Raw genomic sequence first — 26,605 nt, forward strand, 5'->3', positions numbered from 1 at the left:
AGGTATCATCTAAGCAGGAGAGAACTTTTTATGGCCATCTGGTAAGAAGAGCTCAAGAGCCGTTAGGGGATGGAAGTGGAAAGGGCACGGGAGTTCACTGCCTTATCACTAGGTTTTCTCTGCTGCACTGAGTCACCACATGCCCAAAACCTGAGAATAAAGTATGTTAGTGGTGGAGAGAATCCCACAACAGGCAGGAAAACATAGAGCGTAATGACAGCGAGAGGAGGGTAGTGGGATGGGGTGAGTTGGGTCAATGCTCATGTTACTCACTACTGCCGCTTACATTTGCTGCTTTGAGATGGCACCTATCTTACCCTCGTTATGAAGATTTATGTGTCTGGAGTAAAAGCGGGGAGAAATCTCTTTGGATGAATTTTAGCTCAGTGATGGCATCTCTATAACCAGTTGCTTTCTGTCTTTACGCCTGCAGTACTGTGAGCCTCATCTTATGCCGGAGAAGTTGGCACTCGCTGCTGTCAGCTGGGTTTGGCGAAAATGGAAGGCAAATACAGACCTCTGTTCTCTGACACAGTTCTCGGTTTACAATATAATATAAAGTCAAGTGTCTGGGGCAGTCAGTCACCTTAATTTGGCATGTCTAGATGGCTTCAGCTTTCAGAGCAGGTATTCCCCTCACTTCTCCCCTAATGTACACAGCCTGAGGGGAGCTGACCTGTTATTGGAAGCGGATACCATCCCAAAGTTCACTCACATCACAGTATGGGTCAATAAGTGATGAAATATGTACCTTTGTCTATTTTCACAGCCTGTTTTTTCACCTTCACAGCCCTTTACAGACATGAGCTGATTAAACTCCACACCGGCAATGTGAGGCATCTCTATCCTCGTTGCAGTGACGGAGCACTGGAGTCACGGGCACGTTAAGTGCCTCATCCAAGGCAACAAGCTGGCGTGAATTTGCACCAGATCTGTAACTGAGACCCATACTTTGTGTTCAACCAACTCCTTCTCTTAATACCAAATCTTAAACCATCCCTTGACTCCATCTTTTTCAAGACGGAAGCCAGAGGAAAGACAGTTTGAAAGGTGACAAGTTGGGCTATGAAGGGTGCTTCTGCACCATTCAGCGGCTTGGTTACTGTGATCCGTACCTACATGCAAGGGCTTAAATTCTGCTTCTTTGCAGCCTCCTCCTCCAGACTGCGGGAGGGAGCAGCGGTTTGGTGACCTGCCATGGGCTACGTGCTCAGTAGCAACCCACCAGCAAAGCAGGGGGACAAGCCCTGATGGGAGAGCCCCTGAGCCTTCTCCAGGAGCAGGAGAGCTCAGAGCAGCACGAGGCCCTCAGCAATATAGGAGGGCAACAGCAAAAGGAAGAGACAGCTTCTGGTCTGCACGGCCTTCTTGTGATGTCCGTAGGTTGGTGTTTCTATACGTTTCTGCTAGAGCTTGTCCTCTTTTTCCTTCCCAGGCAAGTTGCCAGAAGAGTGACAAGCGAGCTGGCAGCTGATGTCAGAAGCCACCGTTCCTATTAGCTGCTGGTCACAACAGAAATGGTGCGTGGATCAAAGATGGGCCTAGTCCTTTTACTAGAGGATGTTTTTTTGAAACAAGTCAAAATTAATGGAGACAATAAAACCGCAATAACTGCGCTTTAACATTTCTGAGCATCTCCTACCACTGGGCCCCTTCTGAGCAGCATAATCTCTGACGTGCCATTCCATTTACTTAAACAGATGATATAATTTATCAATATAATGGACACTGATGAAGATGGATTAATTTGGATTACAGAACCACCGCTTTGCAGTGGCTCTATTCAGGACACAAAATGAGGATGTGTGTGATTATGACATTGTTTGGAGCAGGGTGGGCAAGGGCAGCAATCTGCACAGAGACTCGGATGCTCCTGAGTTGGCAGGGGAGGAAGGAGAGCCCTTGTCGCAGCTATACGGTAAGGAAGCTTCAAGCGCCGGTATTTTTCTTCAAGTTACTTTAGGCTTCTCAGACTATGTTTATGGGATCTACCACTATTTTCTTTCTATAAATGACTTCTCTCACACAAAATGAGATTCCCGTAAAAGTTAACTAATCAGAGAGGCAGTGTACAGAGAAAAGGAAAACTTAAAAAAAAAAAAAAAAAAAAATCACCATTGGGTGAGATGTACGTGATCTCTGATCACACCTCTTCTTTGTACCTGTTCCTGATCCCACTATGTCCCTGCTGGGAGATTCGCACATCGCATCGGCCAGGCGCTCCCGAAGGCCCTCTTCAGTGTGCTCCATGGAAGACATGTGACGGAGACCGAAGTTCTCGGGCCAGCTCCCACACACCTCCAGCAAGGTCACGCTCCGGTCGAAGGCACCTTCAACAAACAAATGGGAGATGTTTGGGAGACCCTGGGACCAAACTACTTCCATACATATTATTTATTGCATTGGAAAGAAAGAAGCCCTTGCATTTTGAGTTCCTGAAAAGCTGATTTCAGCACATTAGTTAAACTCATTAGTTAAACTGTTGGTGTTAACAGCACAGCAGGAGCAAGCAGAGCCCTAAGTACTGAACGGCTTTGACCAAACAGCTGTAAGCAAAAAGGTTAAATTAAAAATACAGACCCAATTCTGTTCTCACACTAGTGAGAGTCAGGAAATCAGCATAATGATGCTGATGTAAATGACACGTAACGTTGAAAAACTGTATATACGTTATTAAGTAGACGTTAGACAACAAGAAATTATTTTTAAAGTTGATTTGTCTTTCACTGGGCTGCTGTTGAGCACCCTTCTCATCTCGGACAATGGAAACAGTTAAGTCATTTCGTCTTTGCCAACAGGCACAAATTTTAGCTAAAAACCCTTTCTTGCTCTTGAGCAGAAAAGTGCAACAGTGTGGTAGGCTGATGAGAAAAGGACGGCTTGCTTTCTGCCTTGTGTTTGAAGTATGTCTACCGAAGGAAAAAAGCGAGCCCTTCTTTCAGTCTGGGGTATCTGTGGATTTTCTCTGTTCCCGCACTGTGAAATTTTAGGTCAAACGTGAGCTAACAGACACTCTTTCATCACCAGTGCTTTACTGAAGATGCTGGCTATTGTGACAAAGCGCACGTACCTACAAGAGATACTTAAAATAATTCCTTAACTTGCAGTTATTACCTCATTCACTACAGGGTGTGATGTTCTGCTGAATGCAAAGATTAGATTCTGAATTCAAGATCACTTCAAAGTACAAATTAAAATTATTCTACTTTATTATACAGCAAGTCTTCTGCGAAGGCTTACTTAAATCATTCCCACTTGGAACAAGATTACAGTTATGCTTTGTTGCTTCAAGCACATACCATTTACTCAACTATTAGGTAACTGAATATGCAGCATTTATTGTGCCTGGTTTCTGCCAGCCTACTGAGGGGAAAAAATGCAAATGCCAATGTTTCTCAAAGTTAAAAGTACATGAAACACGTCCTTGTTATCAGGCCTTTGGTTTTCCCCTTTGATCAGCCGTCAGAAACTATCTACACTTGTAGTCTGTGACTGTACAGCTTCACAGCACACTCCCTGCCACTGACAGGTGGTAATAGAAAGGGTGAGAGACCAAGCCCCGCGGCAGGCGTCCCTTCCTCTGATAACGTCCAAAGTACCGGGTGATAACCGTTAGTAAACACTCGGGCAGCCGGTTAATCCATACATCAGCAAAGAGGGGCAGATAATTTTGAACTCTAATGGCATGGACAAAAGCACCGGGGCTGGCATTCAGGGATTTATATGGGCTGCAATGGTGACTTCTGGCTCCTGAATTTCATCGGCGCGCACAACTTTGATTTATCTCTTTGCCTGGCTGCAGGGTAGATTCCTGGCACTAGAAAACCATCAACACTAAAATGGACCTCTACAAAACGGGACTGTGGCTCTTATGTGATACATGCACTTGAACTCTGGATGAATCCCAGTTTAAACCGAGAGGAGGAATGACCAAATATTTCAACTTTTAATGGGTCTTTGGATTTATAGGGTTACTCCGGTCCACTAATTTGTTTTAAAGCAAGGGTTCTTGAAGCTTGTTTGAGAAAACGCAGTGAGGAGGCGAGGTAATTTCGATGATGTTTAAGGCTCTGCAACGTTTCCATATTGTCAGCTATCTTAACTGCAGGAGGAAAAGCAAAATTTAGTCTTTTTTTGAAGCTTCTTTTTTCAAGTCATCCTTCTGTGGTTTCATGTGACCCTGAGACCCCCCACTCCGCATACCCTCCAAGACCCCACCAATTCCAGTTGTTTCTGACAGGGCTGTTCATGTACCTGGAGAGCTCTTGGGGAGGGCTTTTAAACCTGCATCCCCAAACCCCAGGGTGGCAGTGGGGAGATGATGAGCTCCCCCAGGTTTGCAGGGTTGTGCCAGAGATGAGAAATCTCTTCTTTACTAGTGTCTGCCCTTATTCTGAAAGTGAGAAATGGGAGCATTTCTGCTCCTATAAGCAGACATATGAATAATAAGGCAAATGGCTTTTGAAGCTCTGCCAAGATGCCTGCATATGTGTACAGGGAGAAACTTCATAGAGCGCCGGTCTCTGACTCCTGAGATACTTGAGTGAGAGCAAAGGAGACAAGTGCAGCGTTACCTCTGCGATCAGGGCCAAGAGCTGCCAAAACTTCTTAGCAGCAACGTGTGAGGTTGCAAGTGTTAATGCAAATGCAGGTTAGAGGGATTAAATGCACAGAAAGTTTTCTTGTAAAAAAAAAGTAAGGCTGGTGAAGCTCTAGTTTTATCTTTCTTCCCTTTTCGCTCCTCCTCCGTGTTAGGAGTACACATCTGGCAATACGATTCACGTCCAGGCATCCAGCTATGATTCACCAGCCACCACCGTACCCCGCGGGTGATCACCCTGCCTGCCAGTAACGGGTGGCGGGGGCAGAGGAGGTCTGTGCACCGTCAGCTGCTCTGCGCTACAGTGCAATCCACAAATTCCTCCTTATTTCAATATACGCATCGATAAAATGGGTTCCACGTAAAGCTGAACACACAGATGTGTGACTGACGTTACTCGGGGCGTGGGGGTAGAAAATGGGACCTTGCTTGGACAGGTAGGTCCTTTCCTACCATAAACCCCTGGCTCTATCCCTCTTTGATGTAAACCAAAAATATTTTGGGAAAAACAAGACCAACTGTCACGGACCTTCCCGTTCTTCTTGCCATTGCACTGGCAGACAGTAGACTTATCAAAGTAAAATAATGTTTTCAAGGCAGAATTAAATCCTGGGTATTTTTACACCTTGGAAAATTCTTCTGTGAAGTGCATGAAATGGCAGATGGGCTGGTTACTCCCTAGGAGCCTCTGGGTGCTTTGCCCTACATACATCGTTACCAACGGCACACAAGCTAATAGCATTAAACTTACACTGATAGGAGCTCACCATATCTCTGCTATTTATTAAATTGTAATCTCTTTCTGGCTGCCTCACTCTCCCCTTTTCAATCCTAGTATCTTGGTTGATAATGTATCAAATTCCCCATCGTCAGCCAGAGAGAAGTTTACAAATAAACCTCAGCGGAGCGTCCTGCTCTCAAAATCCCCCCAAACCCGCAGCCAGAATGCAACTGCGGGACCAAGGCAGCCAAGAAAGCTCCTGCTGATTCAAGGGATTACGGAAGGGTTGAGAGAAGGCAGGCTTCGCCCCGTGCCTTTACTGACAAACTGCTGAAATCCTACTGACAGCCACCAATATCAGAGCTTGATGTGTGAAGCCTAGCCTTTCTTCCGTCCCCCAGACCTGATACAGCTTTGATGGCGGAACAGGTTGCACCTAAATGGAGCAATTCATTTAGAAACAACTCGAGAAAGAAGCAAATTAGCTATTATTTTAGTCAAGCAATTACTAGTGAAATCCTGGTGAAACCTCATTAAATCACTAAAAAAAAATCCCACTGACTTAAAATTGTGTTAATATTTCATCCTATCGCGTGGTGCTTTCGACCTAGCAGAACATTTACTTCTCCCCTTATTTTCTGAAGATGAAATTCTTCAGTAAATACTGGGTGGAAATTAAGACCATCAGCCTCCTTTGTGTGATGCCCAAGCACCGTCCCAGACCCACAGCACTACAAATAAAAAACAACCCCAAATCAAACCAAATGGAACAAGCAGAAACCTTGGCTTGAACATCTAGGTCGAAAGTGCTTTGTTTTGCAATTCCAGCGTGTTTAGTTTTACACTGCTGCAAACACTCCAAGCTAATTCTGCTCCACATGCAGGATTTTCCTATTAAAACTTTAATTTTCTCCTGATACCAATCTCCCACTTCTGTCCTTCCACTGACATTTTCCTCCCCACGAGCACTGCCCTTTACTCACGCCACCACCGGATGGAGCAGAATCAGGCCACCCGTCTTTCTGCTTAACGTTTCTCGCATTTTATTAATGGCAAAGGCGTCTGTTATTACTCACCAAATTACCCTGCTTGGAACCACTGGATTTGTCTTTCGCATTGCAATTGTTTCAAGGCTTTTAATATAAAAGGAAAATATATTCTACAGAAAAAAAAAAAAAAGTCCCAAACCTTGGAAATGTCCTTTCATTTCACAGTTAGCCCTACCAACCAAGACTGAGAAAACCAGAGCAGCTTATTTTCTTCTCTGAAAAATCTAGTAGTAGAAAGTATTTTTACAAAATATTTTAATGCTTCTAGTGTGTTATTTTTCTAAGTCAAAATAGCTAAGCTAAATCTTTCACCATGGCCCTTTAATTCGAAAGCCAGGGGAAATTTTTTTCATTAAACCTCTGGACGGCTTTGTTTAAAATATGAAATCAAGTAGCTCCATTTCCTGTCTTCTAAGGAACAGTAAATCAAAAAGAGTACGTTCTCCAAAAATACAGTAATGGTTCTATTAAAGAGCTTGACAGTTTTGAGCCTCACCTTGCATATTGCAACATACGTGTGAGCAAAAATAACAGAGTAAATAGGAGAGGAAATGACCTGCCAATTTTAACCGATAAAAGATGCATCCTTCTCATGAAAGGGGTGGGGGTTCAGCCCCTGGCGATGGCAGACCCTGGGGCGCGACCAAGATGGTCTCGGAGGGAGAGGAGGGGCTGCCCATCACCAAGCCCCTGCCTTTTCTGGCCCCTTCAGGAGCAGGAGCGGACTTTGAAGGGAGTCCCAATCTGCTCGGCACAGGACGTACCGGTAACCGCAGCCTGAGTACGACAGAGCTGCCCAGAAAAGCCTCGGCCGGGAGCGAGAACCCCATGGGCGTGTGAGGAACCAGCGCATGGAAACTCCTTGCCCAAAGTAGTGAGTCAAATTGTAACATACCCCGTTTAAATATTAATGGCTGAACTTTCCTACAGGGTTTGCCAATTCACTTCCACGCCATAACTTTGTTACTCCAGGGGGAATGCCACAAAGCAGCAGCTCTCCGTACTTGAACAGGGACCTGTGCAAACGCCTTATTTAAGTGTGGAGGAAGCGGCATCTCCCCAGCCTGCCCCGTATGTGACTTTTGAACACGTGCCTGTGCTTGGCAGCACACGTTGCTGATCCTCTCCAATGCACAGCTCACACGCTGCCTTCCCGCTCTCCCACGGCACGTGCACGCCAATTTAACGTGTGACGGACTTTGCAACAACTCACCTCCGTGGTATGGCTGTTAAATCAAGGCGTGACTGTTAATTATTGCTTTTGGAAACGATGGCAGGAGCTACAGCCTTTGCGAGTAACTCTATTTGCCTGTCATCTTCCCTCCCACGGAGTTTCTTTTTTTCCAGAATCGCTCACAGTTCTGCTATAAACAGGACATTACTCACCAGCTCTGCATCCTGCGAGTGCATTTAATTAATGGAGACTTCAGTCGGGGTACCCAGTCCCACAGGCAACGAACACTTTCAAATCCCTTTGAACTTTTGGCTAAGGGAGACCGAGAGGTTCCTGCGTCCCTCCTCAGTGCACTACAGACTTGTAAACAAAAATACTGTTTATTCCTCTGTCATTATTTCTAAATGAGTTTTAAGCAAACATGCAGCTGCTGGGAGGAGCAAGCCTGGCGGCGGGGTGGCCCTGGGAGCCCCCGTGCCCAGCGGCTCTGCGGGCACGAAGGCCGACGGTCGGGCGGGAGGTTGCCCCACGCTCCTGCTGCCCAGCTCAGGACAGTGGCCAAGGCAACGGATGGCGACGTTCAGGATCAGAGCGGTGCCGGACCATCTCACCCTCCTCCTCCTCACCGCCCCGGCAAACGCCGTCTCCTCCGGTCCGGCGCAAGGGGTTAACCACAGGCTCAGGAGAAGCATTTCAGATGATTAGGAACATAGCCAGCGATCACAGCCATCGTGAAGGCTTTCAAATGTGAGCGAGGCTGCAATTTTCAGAGCTGGAGCAGTGAGATATTTTTATAAATACATAAATCTTTTCAAGGAAAAACAAATATAGAGGAAAGAATGTAAACATTATTGTAAAATGCATAATAAAATGTCTGTTGTTTGTTAATTTTGCTCCTTATTATCCAGTCTATCTGTACCACCGATGTTGAAACATTTGTCTTTTTTTTTTTTTTTTTTAAACTCCCTTATTCATTTAAAAATAGTTTCCTGCATGTTATATGAATAAGCAAAACCTAAGGTCCTAAATCCAGGAGAACTTTGAAGTATGAAACCCATGGTCTATGGGAACTATGTTTTCATTAATCAAAGTAGATGTTTCTAAAGCCATCAGATTTATCATGACTGGATTTCATATGTGAAACCCAATATACACACAGACATACACTGCTTGTCCTTTTGGATTAGTTCTGACCTTTTACTCTCCTTTCTGAAGGATCTGCCTTTCCTCAGAGCAAGGCTGCCCTGTTTTACCACTGCATCAGCCAAAAGAGCCTTGACAAAGTACGTTTTCAACTCTCCGCTTTCTGTGTCTGAGTACGAGTCTGGGTTAAGGTCAAAAAATAAATGATTAAGTATATTTATTAAACTCTGCCTTCGCCTTGAATGCTCCCTGCGACTCCGGTATATGCCATCCAAACTGCAGTTTCACACCAGCCTGCTGGTAATACACCTGGCCACCAAACGAGGGACCCGAGTGTCACCGCAGCACCGACGCTGAGCCCCGTGCTGGCAAAAGCTGGACCAAGCCCCCCAGAGCCCCCCGAGCATCGCCGAGGGCTCCTGCAGCCCTGGCCGAGCTCCTGGCTTCCCCAGAGGCGCGGAGGTTAGCAAAAGGACACGCGAGAGAGACGGGATGGTTTAAAAACTGGAGGCAGGATGTGACCTCCATCCAAAGCAGGACTTAAAAAGACAAAATGCAAAAAATCCGCGTTTGGTGTCATCGGGGGAATTTATGCCGCGGTTTTGCAGTACCAGAAGCACAGGACTTTGTTATCTTGCTTAAAAGAACAAGATGCTGGGGGTGAGCGCGGGCTCTGCTGTGGGCACAGGCGGCTGCCACCGTGCGCTGCAGGCATCGATGGGGAAGGCGCAGCTCAGCTACAACCTAAGGAATAGAGTGCACTGAAAAATATAATATGAGCGTATTCGTGCTCTCTTTGCAATACTGAATGCAATTTATTTAGCGGTCTAAAAGCAAAAAGAGATGGAAACTACAGTGTAACTGGATGCTATTATGATTTTACAAACAAAATACCCCCTCATAATAAAACCAATTTCCAAGAAAAAATGTTTTTTTCCCTTGAATAGCAAGATTCTTGCATATTTTAACTCTTTACAGCTTTGCAGAATCAGAACGCCTGGAAAAAATCAGGAATGCTACGATCAGCCCCAAGCCCCCTTAGAGATTAACGTTTCTTTACATTTAATCCTGACATAAAGTAGAATATCCTGAAGAACAGAGAGTTCTGCACAACGCGGGGCAGTTGGGGTGGGTGCGCGTTACCAGGTACGATTCTGCACAGCAGAAACTTCACCTGATGTTCTTTCAACCCCTAGGTCTGGAAATTTCATTAAAAAAGGATTCGCAAAAGATCTTCAGCACTTTTTAGTTTTTGCAAGGTTGGAAATGTTTTCTTGTGGTATTCACATACTTATAATTCTCAGTCCTGGTTAAAATTAGAAAATCCAGTAACTTTTTTTTCCTCCTAGTATAGTTTCCCACTCTCTGAAGATCTACGACTTACTTAAGCTTACAGTAAGATGATTGAGATTTTCAAGAATGCCTAGGAAATTTAAACACACAATGAATTCCATTAAATCTCAGTGGAGGCTTTTTTAGATGAGTCTTTATTTTGTTCTACTTCTCATCTGAATAAAAGCTATGACTTTATGAGGCTGAAGTCTTTGTATTGGCTTCACTGGGAAAAGCCGTGTAAGATGCAGGAAGGATACATCTGGTATTTCTATGACACTACATAACGATCCTTATTTGCTTATTTGTTTATATGCCAAGTCACTTCTGAACTCTTTGGATGAGGTTTGCAGGCATACCCTGTCATAGCGAGCTCACTTTGTGAAGTAGAAATATGCCAATTCCACTGGAGGGACTTAAGTAATATATTACTTCCCCTAAGAAAACAGCAAGATTTATCTTGCTTATTATCAATCTCGTGGCATGTGCAAATGCACACATATATACGTACAAAGGACACATAATGGATTACAAAAGGCTCATATTTACCCACAAGTAAGGAAAGATCTGACAACTCATCGGAGTTTTCTGGATAACTAAGATCTTATGTTACACTTTGAGACACAAGTGTGGATTTGTCATATTGCTTGAGAATTAGTGGTAACTGTCTGAGCCAAGGAATTTAATTCTGATTGTTTCATTTGAATTAAAAAAATCTTAGTGTTGAAAAAACATTGGAACTGTGCTATATACTAATATATCACTCAAACTGTAACAGGAGACTCCTTCTTGTGTAATAGAAACAGAGAGTGTAATGCTTGGAAAGGCCAAGTTCATCGTGGGTCCGGCTCCACCGCAGCTGAACGGTAAGGGATACCGTATCTTCAACCCGCTGCAAAGGAGGGGCGAAGGCTTCCCCATCACAGACCCGCCAGGATGGAGCTGCACGGCAGGGAGGGATGTGACCCGGCACACCGCCCTAAACCCTGCCCGAGCATCCCGAACGTCCTCCCGCTCAGCGGAGCGAGCCTACCAGAGACAGAGACTTCTGCTGGGCTTTGGGTAATTTCTTCTTTGTAAGTCTTACGCACGCAGAGAAATGTTCACAAACAAGGGGAGATAAAGGGGCAGTTTCTTATCAGCTAGGAGAAAACTTGCAGAAGAGAATCTGCAGGAAAGCGGCCGAACAGCCAGTGAAGGTCCAGAAATGTGAAATTTGGTTCATATCGCTGGCAACCAGTTTAAGAATGAAACTGAAATATTTTTTGCATTATAAGAGCAAATGATTCTCTGGTCTCATATCACCTTTTCCAGATGAAACATTTCACAACCCAGCTGACATATAAACAGAAACCAAAATATTTTCCTAAGGTGCATCACTAATCCCACTCGGGGCCTCTAACTTGTAATTTATTTGTCTTACTTCACTCTGAGATAATGTACGCCTTGGTTCCAAGCTACTGTCTAATAACTACTTGTACACAGGATAAATAAATCTCACTTGCAAATACTAGGCACTCGCTGGGTGTTTGGGAAGAGCTCACAGGGTGACTTCTATTTTCCTTGCTGGTCGCTGCCCAGCACGTGCATGGCAGCGTGCCGGCTCCTGCTCTCGCCTGCCCACCTCATGCCCTGCCCGCTGCTGTCAGCCCAAAGCTCCAAAGCCGCCTGCAGCATTTGTAAGCACAAGGCATCTGCGGTTTGCAACCGCTTCATAGAAATTAGCATATTTGAGACATTTATAGCAGGGGTTTCCATGTCAGTAATGTAACTCCTTCCCATACACCTATGCTGTAACTGGCTTTTCCTTAGGGAATAACAGAGGAGCGATGACCTTCTGACACTTTCTGCAGCAAATCTCGCTGCATTAACATTCAATTTATTAGGGTTATATCTAATACTATGTCCACAGCCTGCTGTAATCACAACTTCCCTACAAATATTTTAATGTATTTCACAAACAGCACGAGATGGATTCAGGTATTAAACCAGAGCGATGGAAATGTTTCTGTTCAGGCCAGCTGAGCAGCTGCTCATCAGGAACTGGTTTGGGAACTTACTCTTGCTACTTACTAATTGAGCGACCAAAATCAGGGAATGGAGAAGAGATTGCAAAACACACCTAGAGGGCCAAAATCTTAGCCGAGGCAAAATGAGTTATCAGTGCTGATATAAAGAGTTTCATTGCTTACACCGGGGAAGAGCTGGAACATCAAGGTTTAAGTAGCTCACCCAAGGTCACTGGGCAAGTCTGTGCCAGGGGTGCCCAGAAAGAAGTCCTGTGTCTGAGGACGACCCAGTGCAACGCCACATCTTCCTAGAAGGTACGAAAACACGGACGGGACCTGCAGAGCCACTGAGTCCTGCCCTGGCCAAGCAGCACATCCCACATACCTTTACATCAGCTCTGGGCGTTTTGGAAATTGCTGACTCCAAGTCTGTAGATCCCTCCAAGAACACTAGGAAAATGTGTTTCTTTAAGGACTACAGAGAAATGTGAAATTTTATGTTTAGAAAATAATAAAAATTCAAAAAACTTTAAACTTGTTTCCTTGTAAGCCTTCCAAGTCTAAGAAGATAAATTCTTTTGGCCCGATTCTGAATTCATTAAAAGCATGTGCCAAGTTGCACAAGCTAGTTATCTAAGCCCCAGCAAGGACTGGACCTACAAAGCACTGAAATCTCTGGTTCCAAGCCAGCTTAAGCATATACTTAATTTTAAGCATACAAACAGCCACAGTAACTTCAATGGTAGTGTATATATGCTGAAAGTTAAGTGTGTGTGCTTAAGTGTGCTGCTGGAGCGGGGCCAGAGCACTTGGTGACTCGCAGTACCAAGGTCTGATCTCCTACCAAATCCTGTCCAAGGATTTCATTCCAGCCAGGCAGGCTTTGGAAGGGACCGGCAGGACCCAGCTGGTCAGGAGCCAGCACACCCGTCCTCGCTGTCTGAAGTTCTCCTCTGCATACATTGAGGAGGTTTTGCCCTTGTCACTTACATTATCCGTCAGACATCTGGTGGCTGGATAAGGCAGAGCGACATTGCAAGGTGAGATGATGGAGTGAAAAAATTATTGCAACTGGCATGTCCTAGCCTAAGGCTTTCGGTCATTTAACTCATCTCACTCTCATCCTCAGCAAAGACTGTACTCAAAGGGCAGGAGATTTACCCTTCTGCAGGCCTCATGTTTGCACTTGGCAATTTGCAGTAACAACTCCAAATGCGAACAGGAGTTAGGCAAAGATGGCTCACTGTTTACGGCTAAAAGCAAAGCTTTCAGGAATAAGCAAGAACTACTTAAAAAAAAGACCTACAAGGACTTTGACTGCCTTGAATATCACCACCACTTTTTTACTTGACAAAGGCACTCTGACCTCCTGTTAGAGAAATCACAAAAGGTGACTAGAAGGGTGTGCCTATAGGGCATTATTCTTATGGGCACAAATTAAAATTAACATTTTTCTTACTAATGTCCTTATCTTAGAATTTCTCCATCTTCTCTCACCAGATCACCGCCTATGAGAAAGCTCAGGTCTTTCAATAAATGGTAGGCGACCATTTGGGTTAAAGTCTGCTGCCAGATGCTCGACAAAACTCCTTGACTTCAGACGACCAAGGCTGATGTACACCAGTGGAGATGCTGACCGAAGGGACCGCGCCAGATCCCTCATCCCCTGCAGGCTTCTGTCCTGCCGGCTGCTACCCGCTGGGGAACTGCCTCACTGCTTCAGCTGTACACTTTCATCTGTATCACTTACATAAATGGATCTCCCACAAAAGCAGAAAAGGACAGAAGTGGGTGCATCAACCCAAACAAACGCAAAAAAAGATCAAGGGTAAGAGGAAAGTCTGATAATTCATGCTGTGCTGTTCATTTATGAAATGCAGCGTGCTCTAACTCGGAAGCACGAGAACCAGATTTTTGTAGTCAATTTTCTCTTTTCTTCCTTCAATAAAACCCATTTTGGAGCACTGATGGCAAGGACATGCTTTGCTGTGATTTATGAAGCAATGCAACCTATAACATAATTTGGGATTAACTATTCAACCAGAAGCCACCCAAAGCCCGAAGGGATCAGGTACAGACAGAGGGATGAAGGAGAAACTGCAGTGTCTGGAAGTCCAAATCGTGATGCCCCAAATCCTTGCCTGACCCCACAGGCCCCGTCTCTGTCTGGCAGGTTGCCCTGGATCCAGGAAGAACCGCCCCAGTTATCCCAGCACCTTGGCCCCTTCCCAGCACATCTGGGATGATCGAAGTGGGTGTTTCTCTCTGCCTGCTTCCCCAGGAGGGCCTGATTCAGCCAGTCAGCTCTGCACACACTTTACAGCACCCTCTAAATAAACTTTATAGCACTAACTGGCTTAAGCACCCCGGCAAACACGGGACCGTTCGCACCCAGAGATGGAGTTGCCCCGTTACGTGCAGCCCCGGCGGCCGGGGGAGGAAAGCCCGTCTCTCCCCAGGGACCCCAGCATCTAAACCCAGGTACTGCGACCTTCTGGGTTGCAATACCTAAATCCTTCTGTGAAACTAGCTTTCCTCCATGTGAACAGTTTGACGATTATAACCATGCTGCTTGCCGAGGCAAGATGGATTCTGAGAGCTGCAGACTACCATTCTTGTGGACAATAAATATACCACTTAAATTATAGCCTGTACGTATTTGAAAGGATAAACCTGCTACTAATAACTATGAATCAAAAGGGAAGATTCCAATTTTTATGGCAGAAAGCTAACAATAATCTTCAGTGTGTTATAAACAAGTATCTATCGTTATAAACTAAGTTCAGCATGTAAAAATCCAAAGATGGAGTTTATCGTCTTTAATGGCGGAGAAATGACAAGTGTGTTTGGTTGAAAAGGAATTTAGCAAGAAGTAGTTCTGTACAAGAACCAAAATCCGTCTTAAAAAAAGAAAATCACTGCTGACAGTTTTACAGTAGAATTAAGCCGCTGTGAACTCTCCAAAGTGGGGCTAATCACAAGTTTCTGGGGAATTTAATATGGAAAAGAAATCTGATTATTAGGGAGAATCCTATAACTCAGGTAGAAGCTGATCCTACACCCTTTCCAGTCTAAAATTATGAGTGCAACTACAGACGTTTTGCTGCGGGGATTGCTTTCTGACAGCCTGCTGAGCCACCTCCCTTTTGTCAGCAGAGCGATGATCTGCGAGCCCATCGGAGCAACCACTGTCCCAGCCTTGTGTCCTAACGATCTTCCCATCAGCACAAAGCCATCTACAAGCAGGCTTGGCACAAAGCGTCGGGAGGGAAAACTTGCTTTCAAACCACAGAGAAGCAAATCCAAGGAGGTGAGGAAGTGGGTGCCAGGTAGCGGCTAATGAAGATACGAGGGATGCATCAGGTCTGATGATATGGCTCTGTAAATATAAGCAGAAGTATTTCCTACAGTGGGCAAGCTCAAAGATGGAAGCTGTCCAAGGGGAATCTCTCAAAAACCCTGGACAGCAGCAAAAAATGTGACAAAAAACTTGCCAAATGTTTTAGTGCTCTGCTGAAAGATCAAGGTGAAAGGAGCCTCTGCGCTGGAAGCCTTGGAACAAAGACAGAATTTCCTGGAACAGAGTGCGTAACTGTTCAAACATCAACCCATCATCTCAGTTGTGAACTGAAGAAATAACAATAATAATTTTACAGAGACAGAAGAAAAAGGAAACGGGGAGAAATGAAGTAAAATCTTTTGCCAGTTCCAGGTACAATGACCTCCCTATCTGCAGATTAATTTAAATCAAGGAAAGAGAAAAAAAGTGGGACATGAGATGGAGAAAATATTTCTAAGTACAGAAAGTGACCAGACTGGAAACGTATCCCGGAGAAGTAACTTTTCCTAAGCACACGAGTATTACCTCCGATACATTAAGCGGTCAACAGAGGCATGAGTAGTTTCATATATGGAGAATAGATTCAAAAGGTATGTTAGGGCACGTTCAAAGCACCGAGGGAAACGGTGGTGCAGCTCTGGTGTCTATCAAGCCATGTTTATTGATGTTCTTGCTAGCTGAGGCAAGGTTTGGGAACATGGATCATAACACCATTTTTATACCCTATAAAAGTACACTGCAAAGTGATGAGAAATGGGGATTGTTGAGTTGTGCCAGGCAAGTCCATTATAAAGAAGGAGCGCACTTTTTCGTGAGGCTTTTTACAACGCAGAGAGTAATTCTTTTCTTGCTGTGAAAAAAATTGGGAACCCTCCAAAGCATATGTTTCACAAATCTCTGAAAAGTGGAAAACAAGATTCCAAGAGGAGAAGTGTAGGAGGTGCAGTGTGAGAACAGAAGTTCAGGACGAGCTTCCTGCATGTCCCGTGTTGGGGACAGACGGGGCAGGGACCAGCCCAGGACCTCTGCTAGCGCCCTTGCAGCCCGTGCAGGGGCTCCCTCCCCAAGCCGTTTGCCTCACGACCGATCTTAGGACAGGATTTGGGACTGCACTGGAAGCTGGTTATCCTCCCTGCAATCACAGCAGATTTTGTTTAATAGCATTCAAAACAGGAGGCAAAAATAGAGATGTTTAAGACCACCTGCATTTTCTGCTTAATCGAGCAGAGAACTGCCTTCTCATTCCAAAGGAGAGAATTAGCATCTTAGCACCTTGTTTCTCCAAGACATTTGACCTTTGTAGCTCTACAAACTAAGACACTGGCTAATTTTCATCTAGTTGGACACCGTTCGGAAACTACTGAGGAAGTGGGATACATTGGAGGTGTTTTGGTGAAATATTTAAACTGGAGAGTTGCCACTGAGCTGAAGGCACCTTTTCCCCAGAGCCCCTGAAGCCCTGCCAGGGCGCAGTGGAAAGCAAGCCCGGGGATGATGAAGACCTTCAAGTAGATAATTCAATCTTCTTCATGTCAACTTTGAAAGTCAGTCCCAAATCCACACCCATATCTAAGCATGTTAGTTCGTCAGGCAGGACAAGGGAAAGCATCGCCTAAGGAGGTTACATCAGTACGATCTTCTTTGGGGAGATGCAAATAAGGCTGCAAGGATTTCCTTACTGAAATAGTTTCCAAACCACTCTGAATATGGTGGAAACCAGAGCAGACATAGTAAAATAATTCTCCACCTTTATGTCTGAATCTTGTTGATACCACTCTGACCAGCCCAGTAAAGTCATTTGTCCATCTTACACCTTAGTTTCTCCACCTGTATAATAGGCATGAGACAATACAGCTACTTGACTTCAGTTTTCCAAAAATAAATACCTGGGAATGCTCTGAGGTCTCAGTAGCAAGTTGCCGCATATCGCTGCTCACAAAAGACCCCCCTTGTAGCTAACAATATGACTTTGGAACACCTCAAAAATCCAAACCAGATGAGTGCTGTCCCCATCTACATCAAAAAGCTGCCGGTTTTCAAACCATCCTGTTGTTAGGTCAGAAAGCCTGCAAGGTCTTAGCTTCTGCAAGCTGTAGCATCAAAAGTTTTAGGCAGGTTTAGAGAACCCATCCTAATACTCACAGCAGTGAAGATAAACAGCCAAAGCTGAACTGGAAATCTCACTCTTCATAAAGAACGCAATTCACCTCCATGCTGAGAGCAGGCGCAAGGCCAATATACCATTTAAGAGCCATTTTCAGGGCTTAGTAAGACTTAAGTGGTGCACAGACCTTGGGCTAGCCTTCGGCACGGGAGGGGATTTTACCCATAATAAACTAGCAAGAGCCCACAGTGCAAATTTCTGCAGGACCTTTGACAGAATTGACAGTTACAGAAACATAATAATCCAACAGACTTGTAACCACTGAGTCCACCTACCCTTCTCATATAAATAACAGGTCCAAGACAAAGGAAGTGGAAATTAGATGCTTGTGGTGAATTGCAGAGAGCCAAAGACCTTATAAGATACCCAGTACTTACATCTACACTTAATTAGGAGTGAAACTGCAGACATGAGACCTCAACATGTGGTATTCACATGTGGGCTCAAAAATACTGTCAAAGCCAGTTTTCTTACGGTTAAAACGTTGAGGATATGATGCAGAGGGAAAGTCTGGAGATGCCTGATCGACAATCCCAGCTGTTTGCGTAATGACACACTGTGCTCTATCAACTCAAACGCAGGGGCTGCTCCGGCGCTGTTCGCGCAGATGCCAAGTCTTGCCCTTGCACCCTGCGCAAGCCAGACAACTACAGAGAGGTCCCGAGATGTCTGTTGTATGTACTGATTGAGCAGTTAAACCTAAACAAGAAGAAATCTGAAATTCAGATGTTAGTGTCAAAACTAATAGGAAACAGGATGCAGCTATAATGCAAATACAGTGGTCCAAATTCTGGTCTCAGTTACGACCCAGCAAGTCCAATATGAGTGCAGGGAAAATGCATTCTGTTGTACATTAATGAAGAATTTTGTCTCGTAGACTTAAAAATAAACTCGTAACTTTTTCTGACCCTATGTAAAATCCCAGCAAGATTTTCTCCAGGAATAGGCAAAGGACAAAATTGTTATCCTGATATTACTTGACTTCAGAGACGCCTACAACAGTCGGGGTCTACTGGTGCAATCCCAGTTCCACCAAAACCAACAGGAGTTTTGCCAATGCATTCGGTGAAGGCAGGGTTTCACCCCAAATCTTTAAAGGAATAGAATTTTCTGAAGAGAAAAATACATTAAAACACAAACAAATGCTCTTCTACAGATACTTGAAACACATTTTAAAGAAGGTATCTAACTTAATTAAGAGTGCAAATACATGGATGTCATCTTCACATTGTGTATAAACAACTCATCATGACTCACATTTCTACAACACTGTAGTGAGTTGGATTAGCTCTCTGCGAACAAAACCAGAGACATCTGCAAATCGGATTTAAATTTTTTTTTTTTTAAAACAAAATGATTAAAAGTTGAAGAAACACTTCCATATGGAAGAATCTTACCCCAACAGGTCACCACAAAGACACTTCAAACACAATAAAACAGGAAGTGCTAAAAAAAGCATAGCAGCTCACAAAAACCCCCACAACCTTTTCCACAGAAAAAATATATGTCACCCTGGGTAGAAAAACCATTTGGCAGCGTAATGTGTCTTTAATCTGCTCAATTTGCTTATTATAGTAAAGGGTTAGAGGAATTTTCAAGCAGTGGCCAAAAATACTACAATGATATCCTCCCTTCGAAAAGTAAACTTACTTAAAGTGAATTAACTTCTTCAACTTAAGTATTTCAAAGCTGAAAGTACCCCCCACAGAAAAAAAAAAACCCTCTTGTCCACAAAGGACGGTTTAACTGCTCAAAACCAGGACCAGCAATCGTTTGTCCACATCGGACTGTGCCAGGCAGCCGCTCTGCTCCCCGAGGCAGCTCTGCAGCTCTTGCAGGAGGTGAGCAGCAAACACGCAGCTGAGCTTTTGATGTGCCTCTTATTGGACTTCAGAAGGGCAAATGTACTTTGAGGCACCACAGAAATAAAATATCCCGGTATTCCTCGACCCGAACGCTAATGGCAGCGCGCACGGGGCTGGGAGCAGAGCACTCGGGAGCAGAGCACAGAGGCGCTGCTGGCACCAGAGCCAAACTCAGGATTACCTGATGTCAGAAACAAATTGATTTTGAGCCTACCCATTTGCTAAATTCCTTATCAGGTTTGAGAGCCTTTAAAAACCAAGATAATAGTTAGAGGAGATGGATATAACCCAGAAAAACCACCTCTGAAGACACATGTTCCTTTTGCGTCTGCCGTAATACAAACGGGACACGGCGATTTTAGTTAACATTACTCCCGATGTTCTCAACTCTCCCGACTCAAGTATTTGGTTGTGTTAAACCTAATATTTTATAAAAATGCTACGTCAATTTTCCAGGTTATCTACAATTAGAAAACCGTGCACGCGACCAACTTGCAACTGCCCGTGGCACGGACGGGCACAGCACCGAACTGGGGGGAAAGCCAGCAGCATCTCTCCTCCTGGCTGCCGGCACTACAGACGTGCCTGGAGGAGGCCAACAAAGACAATCAGAGGAAAATTCACGGAAATCAAGGCTGCCTGCTCTTGATATTTAATATCCACGAGTTAAAGACAGAAAGGTGCAAAAAGCTTAATAGTATTTGTGGCTGAAATTAAAACTTTAAAAGAAACTTAGAGTGAACAGTAATGTATGCAATGACATCTGGGACTGTAATCAGCAAACTGCTTTCAAGAGCTGCCAAAGCAAACAGCCAAATAACAAATCCACTTTACAGATCATCAATCTGGTCGGGCACTTGCCAAGGTAAATAGTACAAGGCTGAAGTTTGCTTTGCAAACCAGTGAGCTGGGAGTTTAGCAAGGCCTGCTTCCAGGACAGCAATGCTGGGGCAGGGTCCTCGTAGGGTTGGCGTAGAGAAAAGTTCAACAATCCGATATTCAGCCAGTGATTCAGGGTGCGTAGAAAGATGAAATATAACCAACATCAGGGATTAAAAAAAAAAAAAAAAAAGAGATTCAGGTTATGTTCCTAACTCATTTCACGATGATGACGATTAACACTGGTACAACTCAAACACAAACCCTCAGATAAAGCAGAGTTTATTGTAACGCTGCTTTGCAGATTGGGCAACATTTCATGGGAACTCCAAACCTAAGACTGAAAAAAATTAGTAGGAAATGAACCTTCTTTTATTTTCAAATGAGATAAAATCTGGCTCCAACTACCATATTTTACATTTTAGGGAAGAGGATATAAAACATCAAACAGTGATTTTTTTTTCATTATGAATGCAAGAAAGATAATTTATGGCGGCTGCAAAACATTTATTTAAGAAGTAAAGCCTTTATGTTCTGTATACAATTTATAGGGTTGTAAAAGAAAGAAGTGAAACAACTGCAGCCATAACATGTGCATTTATGAATAATAATTGTAAGTCCGTTTTGTTAAATACAACTTCTGCTTCAGAGTTCATTCTTCAGTTGATTGGGAAGTCCTCGAGTGCAATCTTAGATTTGTTTCATGTTACTCTCTTGGCTAAAAAGAAAAAGGGAGTTCAAGACAAAATTGCTCAGCAGCATATGTCAAGAACTGAACAGAATAATGCACGACGCATGTATAATATTTTTCAATTGTTGAGAGACGGCATATTCCTGGTGGAAATTGCCTCAGCTCTGTCTTCAAGTACAAATATTTGATTTTTGCTGCAGTCAGGCGGGTGTGTTGCAACACGGAGAGACGAGAGCCTCCAGCCGGGCCACACCACATATGGCTTCTCATTCCCTCACCTCGGGGCTAGACAGAAATGGACTCTTTCCCTTATTGCAACCAAAACCCCATTGCTTAAGTGCCGTGTTGATAAACATAAACCAAATGTGATGAAATTGGCCCAATATTTACTGCAAGAAAGGTGACTATTAGCACAGCTGTAACATGACATGGATGCACAGGCTGGGGCTACGCATGCATGTGCGCTGGCAATTAATTAAATGCAGTTACCCCTTTTTTTTGTCGCATTAATTTGTCACTTATCCTGGGGAACAATATGCAGCAGTGCTCAGCACTTTAAAAGCGTGCAGGTGATACGTCTTTACAGTGCTCAGGAACCTGTAACGGGGTTGCCTCCAACCACATTCGGGCTCCATACCCTCCATACCCTATGGTTTGATCATTGTCACCTGTTTTTTAGTTATGGTAAGTGCCTCAAACAGTTACTCGAAGATTTTAGCTAATCAAACCATGATGAAGCATGGGAACAATTTAGAGCTGTAGTTGGAAATAAGTAAGTGGATCCCCCACAGGCACAAAAAAATTCTGATGACGAATCTTTCATGCTAATCAAGAGGTCCTGTATTCGTAATGAGTCAAGTCTCACGAACGTCCGTGCAGTGGGGCCAAGTTCCCAGTGGGTATTTATGGCACAGCCTGCTCTGAAGGGCTCAGTCCTTCACTCCAGATAGAGCATTTTTCTCGTTTTATCCCGCAGACCCTTCTGCCGCAGACTCCGAAGAGCACGCTGCCTTCTGCACAAGCAAACGCTGCTTTTCCACGCTGGCCACTGCAATGCCGACCCCTGCCCGGTTTGCACAGGTCTGTCGGATGACCATCAACCAGCCATCCACCTCCATCCCTTCCTCACGCTCCAACTCTAACTAGCTAACGCTGACCCTCAGCTTCCCTCGGTGAGACGCTGGGTTTTACTTATGTGGATATTTTCTATTTTGGGGAAGTTCTCCCTTCTTATTCTGTTACATTGAAAAAAACCAGCATCTGGTATCACAATACAAACAGATATGGCTACCCTGAACACTGAGCTTTCAGAGGCTTGGCAGGATCCCTGATCCGCACTGCGAGGAGCTGCCGGTGGCCAAATACACTGATAAAAAGGATGTGTAACTCCTCAACACTATCCATGATGGAAACAACTGCAGCTCTCACTGGAGGTCAGGACGCACACGAAAACAAGCCTACATGTGTAGCAGATTACAACAAACACATGGCCAAGATGGACTCGACAGATCAAATGTTGGAATCGTATGATGACACATGGAAAAGTAGAGTTTAGCAGGGGAAAAAAGCAACTGAGAGCCCATATGTTCAATTAGCAAGATACAAAGCTTTTGTTGTATACCAAAAATAGCAAATAAAAGTCTGTTGTCATTTTTGGATATCCAGATGTGTTTCATTTCCAGCTTCACATCTGAACGTGTGGACCTGCCTGAAGATGAAAGAGAGGAAAGTGTGGCAATGGCTGAAGGGTATAATTACATCAAAACTCTTCCTTCCAAACAATGGGCGATTACACTCCCCCGCACCTTACGCAGCCCAGCCTGTGCACGAGCCCGAGACTGGCTGCTCAGCCTTCAGCGGGCTTTTACCTACTTTCCAGAGCGGGGATGGCACCTTAGCAGAGACGTTCTCTCACGAACGTGATTCCTCCTCACGCTGACAGTCGCACGGGCTGCCTCTCCCGTGTGCCATCAGCTCGATCGCCTTCGCTCCCACAGTGATGAAATGATATCCCCATGGCAGCCACAGGCTACGAGCCGAAAATCTCGGTGACCAATTAAGAAAAGTCTCTGTTTTGACGGTTACTTTGAAATATCCCATCTTTTCAAAGAATCACAAGAGGATCAGGATCCATGCCTCCTGAGCAGACTCACAAAGGGTAGAAGTGAATGCCAAGTCACGAGCATAACAACAGCTACCTGGCCGGAGACCGTATAAAGAAAACACCAGTCTATAACCAATAAACACAAGTTACTTAGGTAGCACTCAAACAAAACCAGATGGTCTCATCTACTGCAGGTTTCCCTTTTCTTTTCTCATTTTTTCCTCTCATTGTTTTTGAATTTAAATTATGTTCAAACAAGGAACATTTGCCAGTGATGTGACTCCCCAGACGAGGCTTCAGGTGTGCTACCCTAGTCTGACACACTGTCTAATTAAGGCAGGAGTTTATTCAACCAGCCTTCAGAGGAGAGGCCAAACTGTGAATACCACCGGCAGCGGTGTAGCACATACCCTCAGCAGAGCACTTGGCTAAGACTTATCCTGGTGGTCACCAGCACCATCTCCAAGCCCACACCTCCCAAGCAGCAATGCGTTTATCCTCCAGGCATGGCTGTGGGGCAGTATTATTATCTCTCATTCACAAATGGAAAAACTGAAACACGCAGAGATTAAGTTACATGCCCAGGATCACCCAAGAAGCCTGTGGCTGAGCTGGGATTAGACCTTCGAGCTCCCCAGTCCTTGCCCAGCTCTTAACCACAACACCATCCTTCCTGAATGCTTTTATGTAGTTATATTTATCTTTATGTAGGGTCATCTTGGCTCCCATTATGAAAAGCACATATGGTTTCCAGTCCTCAAATTGCCTGGGTAAGGGTTAAATATTCAAATATAATGTTATTCCTGGCATTTATGGAAAAGTTTCTCAGTGCCGATTCCAAAATCCCATGGCTTTTTTAGAGCTGCTGCTCTGTATCACTGATAGTTATAAACGGGCTCGTCACTTCCATGCCTGTGAATTGATAAAAATGAAGTACTTTATCCAAAGGATTAAAATTAGGCTAAATGATGAGAATGTGGCTACACATTCGCACTTGCTAATGTTCTAATATGAATTTTCTGATCCTATAACTGGTATCAACAGAATTACGGGAAGAAGGAAAACCAGCGAATGCTGCTGCAATAACCTATGCACACCCAGCTTAATCCCACAAGCTCAAATTCCTTGTGTTAGAGTGCCTTTATCATAAATTCTCCAGTCATAAAACCCCTCCGGACTGCAGTGGACAGCTGTAGTACACAAAAGGTTAATCAAAAAAGAAATGACACTAATAACCACCAAACGTAAACAAGCACCTCTCACCACCATAATCTCATTGGCACCGCTGCAAAAATTATTACTAAAAGAAATCCAAATGGCAAAGCCACTCGTACCAGTCTGTACTTAGGGGTCTATTCTGGGCATTGCCTCCACCTGGCTGTGTGGTTAAGCACTTTATCCTGATTCAGCTAAACCAGAATCGCTACACTTTGTCTCACGCTCCCTTTGGTCGCATCCAGACCATTCGAGTAACCACCCTGTGATCCCAAGAGAGGGGCAGTCAGCTCTCACCCGTGTGCAGGGCGTGCAGCAGACAGGTACGCTGGCCGAGGCACGGTGACTGTATAGACAGTTGTTTTTACGCTCTGGCGTGCATCTGAGCAACTTAATTCTTCTTGTGTTACTACGGCGTGTTGTACTGCTGTGTGTAAAGACCAGAAGGAAGAAGAAGGAAAAGGAAGATTTACTATCACGGTCTATCTCCTAGTTTAGTAATGATTGATGGACTCTGTGTTTATATCTGATTTTTGTTTCCACTCTGTGTAATGTATAAAGGAATAAGAGGAGTGAGTAATACATCTTGCTCCCAGAAAGCAGCAGACAAGCAAACCGACGCTGGGGCATTACTGCCAGCACTGTGCACTGCAGACGTGGGACTCACCCGGCAAGTGCCAAGGGATAGGAGCTCCCCGTACCACCTGAGCAGCCACAGTGAACCTCCGAGTCCCTGCTGCTTCCCCACCGAATACCAAACTGCAGCCCTGAGGAGGTTTCGTTACATGTCATCATGTTTTTCAGCTCCTTTAGAAAGGATGTGTAATGATACCTGCATGCACTGTTTGGAGGGTACTGATAACCACACCACATACGAAGGAAAGCTCGGTGTTTCCACCTAATCTGTACCGTGTGCAGGTCTAAGATACTGTGTTGTTTCTGCAACTGTTCACTTAATTATTTTTAAATAGATCAGCCACAAGATCCATCCAGCCAAAACAAGGAGAAAACACATTCCACAGACTGAAGGCAGTTGGATAAAAAAACCTTCCTGTGCTCATTAAATATTGTGTCAGACATTCACCAGGCACCACGCTTTTTAAAGATCTGTCTGTTTACTCCATCATTACTGATATTCAAGATACATTTAAAGTAAATAGGTTAGGAAAGCATTTGATCTCATTGCTATGTAGCGCAGAATCCCGGTAGACTGAATTTCCTGGTAGAGCGAACTATTCTGAGATTCCTTGAAATCTCGGCTCATTCTTCTCTATTCCAGCGCTAACATCAGTGCTACTCTGGTGAAATGGAGCTGCTGTTGGGAATGAAGTATCAGTGTGATTTACTTAATAACCTAATAGCTACGGCCCCAATTCAGCAGAGATCCAGGAATTGATTGCAACCGTGCTACGTGCCTTGCTGACTCCAGGAGCCAAAGTCTTAGCCAACATCCCAGGTTGCCCAGAGAGGTGGTAGATGCCCCATCCCTGGAAACATTCCAGGTCAGGTTGGACGGGGCTCTGAGCAACCGGATCTAGTTGAAGATGTCCCTGCTCATTGCAGAGGGGTTGGACTAGACGACCTTTAAAGATCTCTTCCAACCCACACTATTCTATGATTCTAAGATTCTGTGATCACTCGTGGGGGTGTGAGCTCCTACCCACCACCCCAGGCAGTGCCATCAGCTGTTTGTCTGCCTGGCTCTTCAAATAAAACCTCTGCAAAGCCACTTTGGTTTAGCGGTAGCTGCAGGAACATCCACTCTAGCACCAAAGTCCGTTTGAAACATTGCCGCTGCCGCGTACTTCCCAGCCCTTCCCCTTGTCCCTCATCGCCGCCCCTCTGCTACAGCACACCGCGCGCTCCGTTCTGCTCATACATGTGTTAAGGAAACATGCTCTGCTTGATCACTGAAACAAGGCAAGAAAGGGGGGATAAAAAACCCCAAACCCACAAACACCAAAAACTTGGAGCAGCAGAGCTGAGGGGAAATGAACCGTGGGGTTGGAAGGAGAAGGCAGGGTCAGGGAAGGGCTGGGAGCCTCTTAAACTGGCTTTGCTGCAGGATAAGATGCTCATGTAACTACACCCTTATTAGTGTTATTTTTTTAAAGCTGGATCATTTCACAGATCTGCTTTAAAAACATGTCATAAATGAGATCTGCTGCAATGGAACAGTAATATAGGCCTACAGATGGAGCCTGAACAGAGCTGTGCTAATTTAGGCCAGCTGAAGACCTGAGCCTGTATTACCCCAAACTTTGCTTCACCAGTCTGAAGGGGGCAGAAAGTCCTAATTGCCCATGCACTATTCCTGCC

General features: G+C 44.6%; 1 protein-coding gene and 1 long non-coding RNA gene across 12 annotated transcripts in view; both read right to left on the reverse strand.

The window, feature by feature from the left end:
• Window positions 1–26,605, reverse strand: part of BCAS3 (BCAS3 microtubule associated cell migration factor) — a 375,729-nt gene that overhangs the window by 21,799 nt on the left and 327,325 nt on the right. For 6 of the 10 annotated variants that reach the window (XM_030028653.2, XM_030028652.2, XM_030028656.2 and 3 more), the window contains one exon: window positions 2,163–2,330. The exons of 1 other annotated variant lie outside the window; for it this stretch is intronic. In XM_030028653.2, the coding sequence (XP_029884513.1) occupies window positions 2,163–2,330 (168 nt within the window). Of the gene's footprint in view, window positions 1–2,115; window positions 2,331–26,605 lie in introns of all 10 variants that reach the window. 3 more of the 10 variants (XM_030028659.2, XM_030028660.2, XM_030028661.2) reach the window with 2 other exon arrangements.
• LOC115347363 lies at window positions 20,671–25,103 on the reverse strand. Of its 2 annotated transcripts, XR_003925464.2 has the most exons (4): window positions 24,954–25,103; window positions 24,584–24,713; window positions 22,840–23,165; window positions 20,671–22,675 (listed from the first exon to the last, which is right to left on the reverse strand). It is a non-coding gene; the product is annotated as an uncharacterized LOC115347363 (long non-coding RNA). The 2 variants fall into 2 exon arrangements; XR_003925463.2 differs by having other exon boundaries at window positions 20,671–23,165.

Source organism: Aquila chrysaetos, chromosome 10 (assembly GCF_900496995.4).
Source record: "Aquila chrysaetos chrysaetos chromosome 10, bAquChr1.4, whole genome shotgun sequence".
Lineage (NCBI taxonomy): Eukaryota > Metazoa > Chordata > Aves > Accipitriformes > Accipitridae > Aquila > Aquila chrysaetos.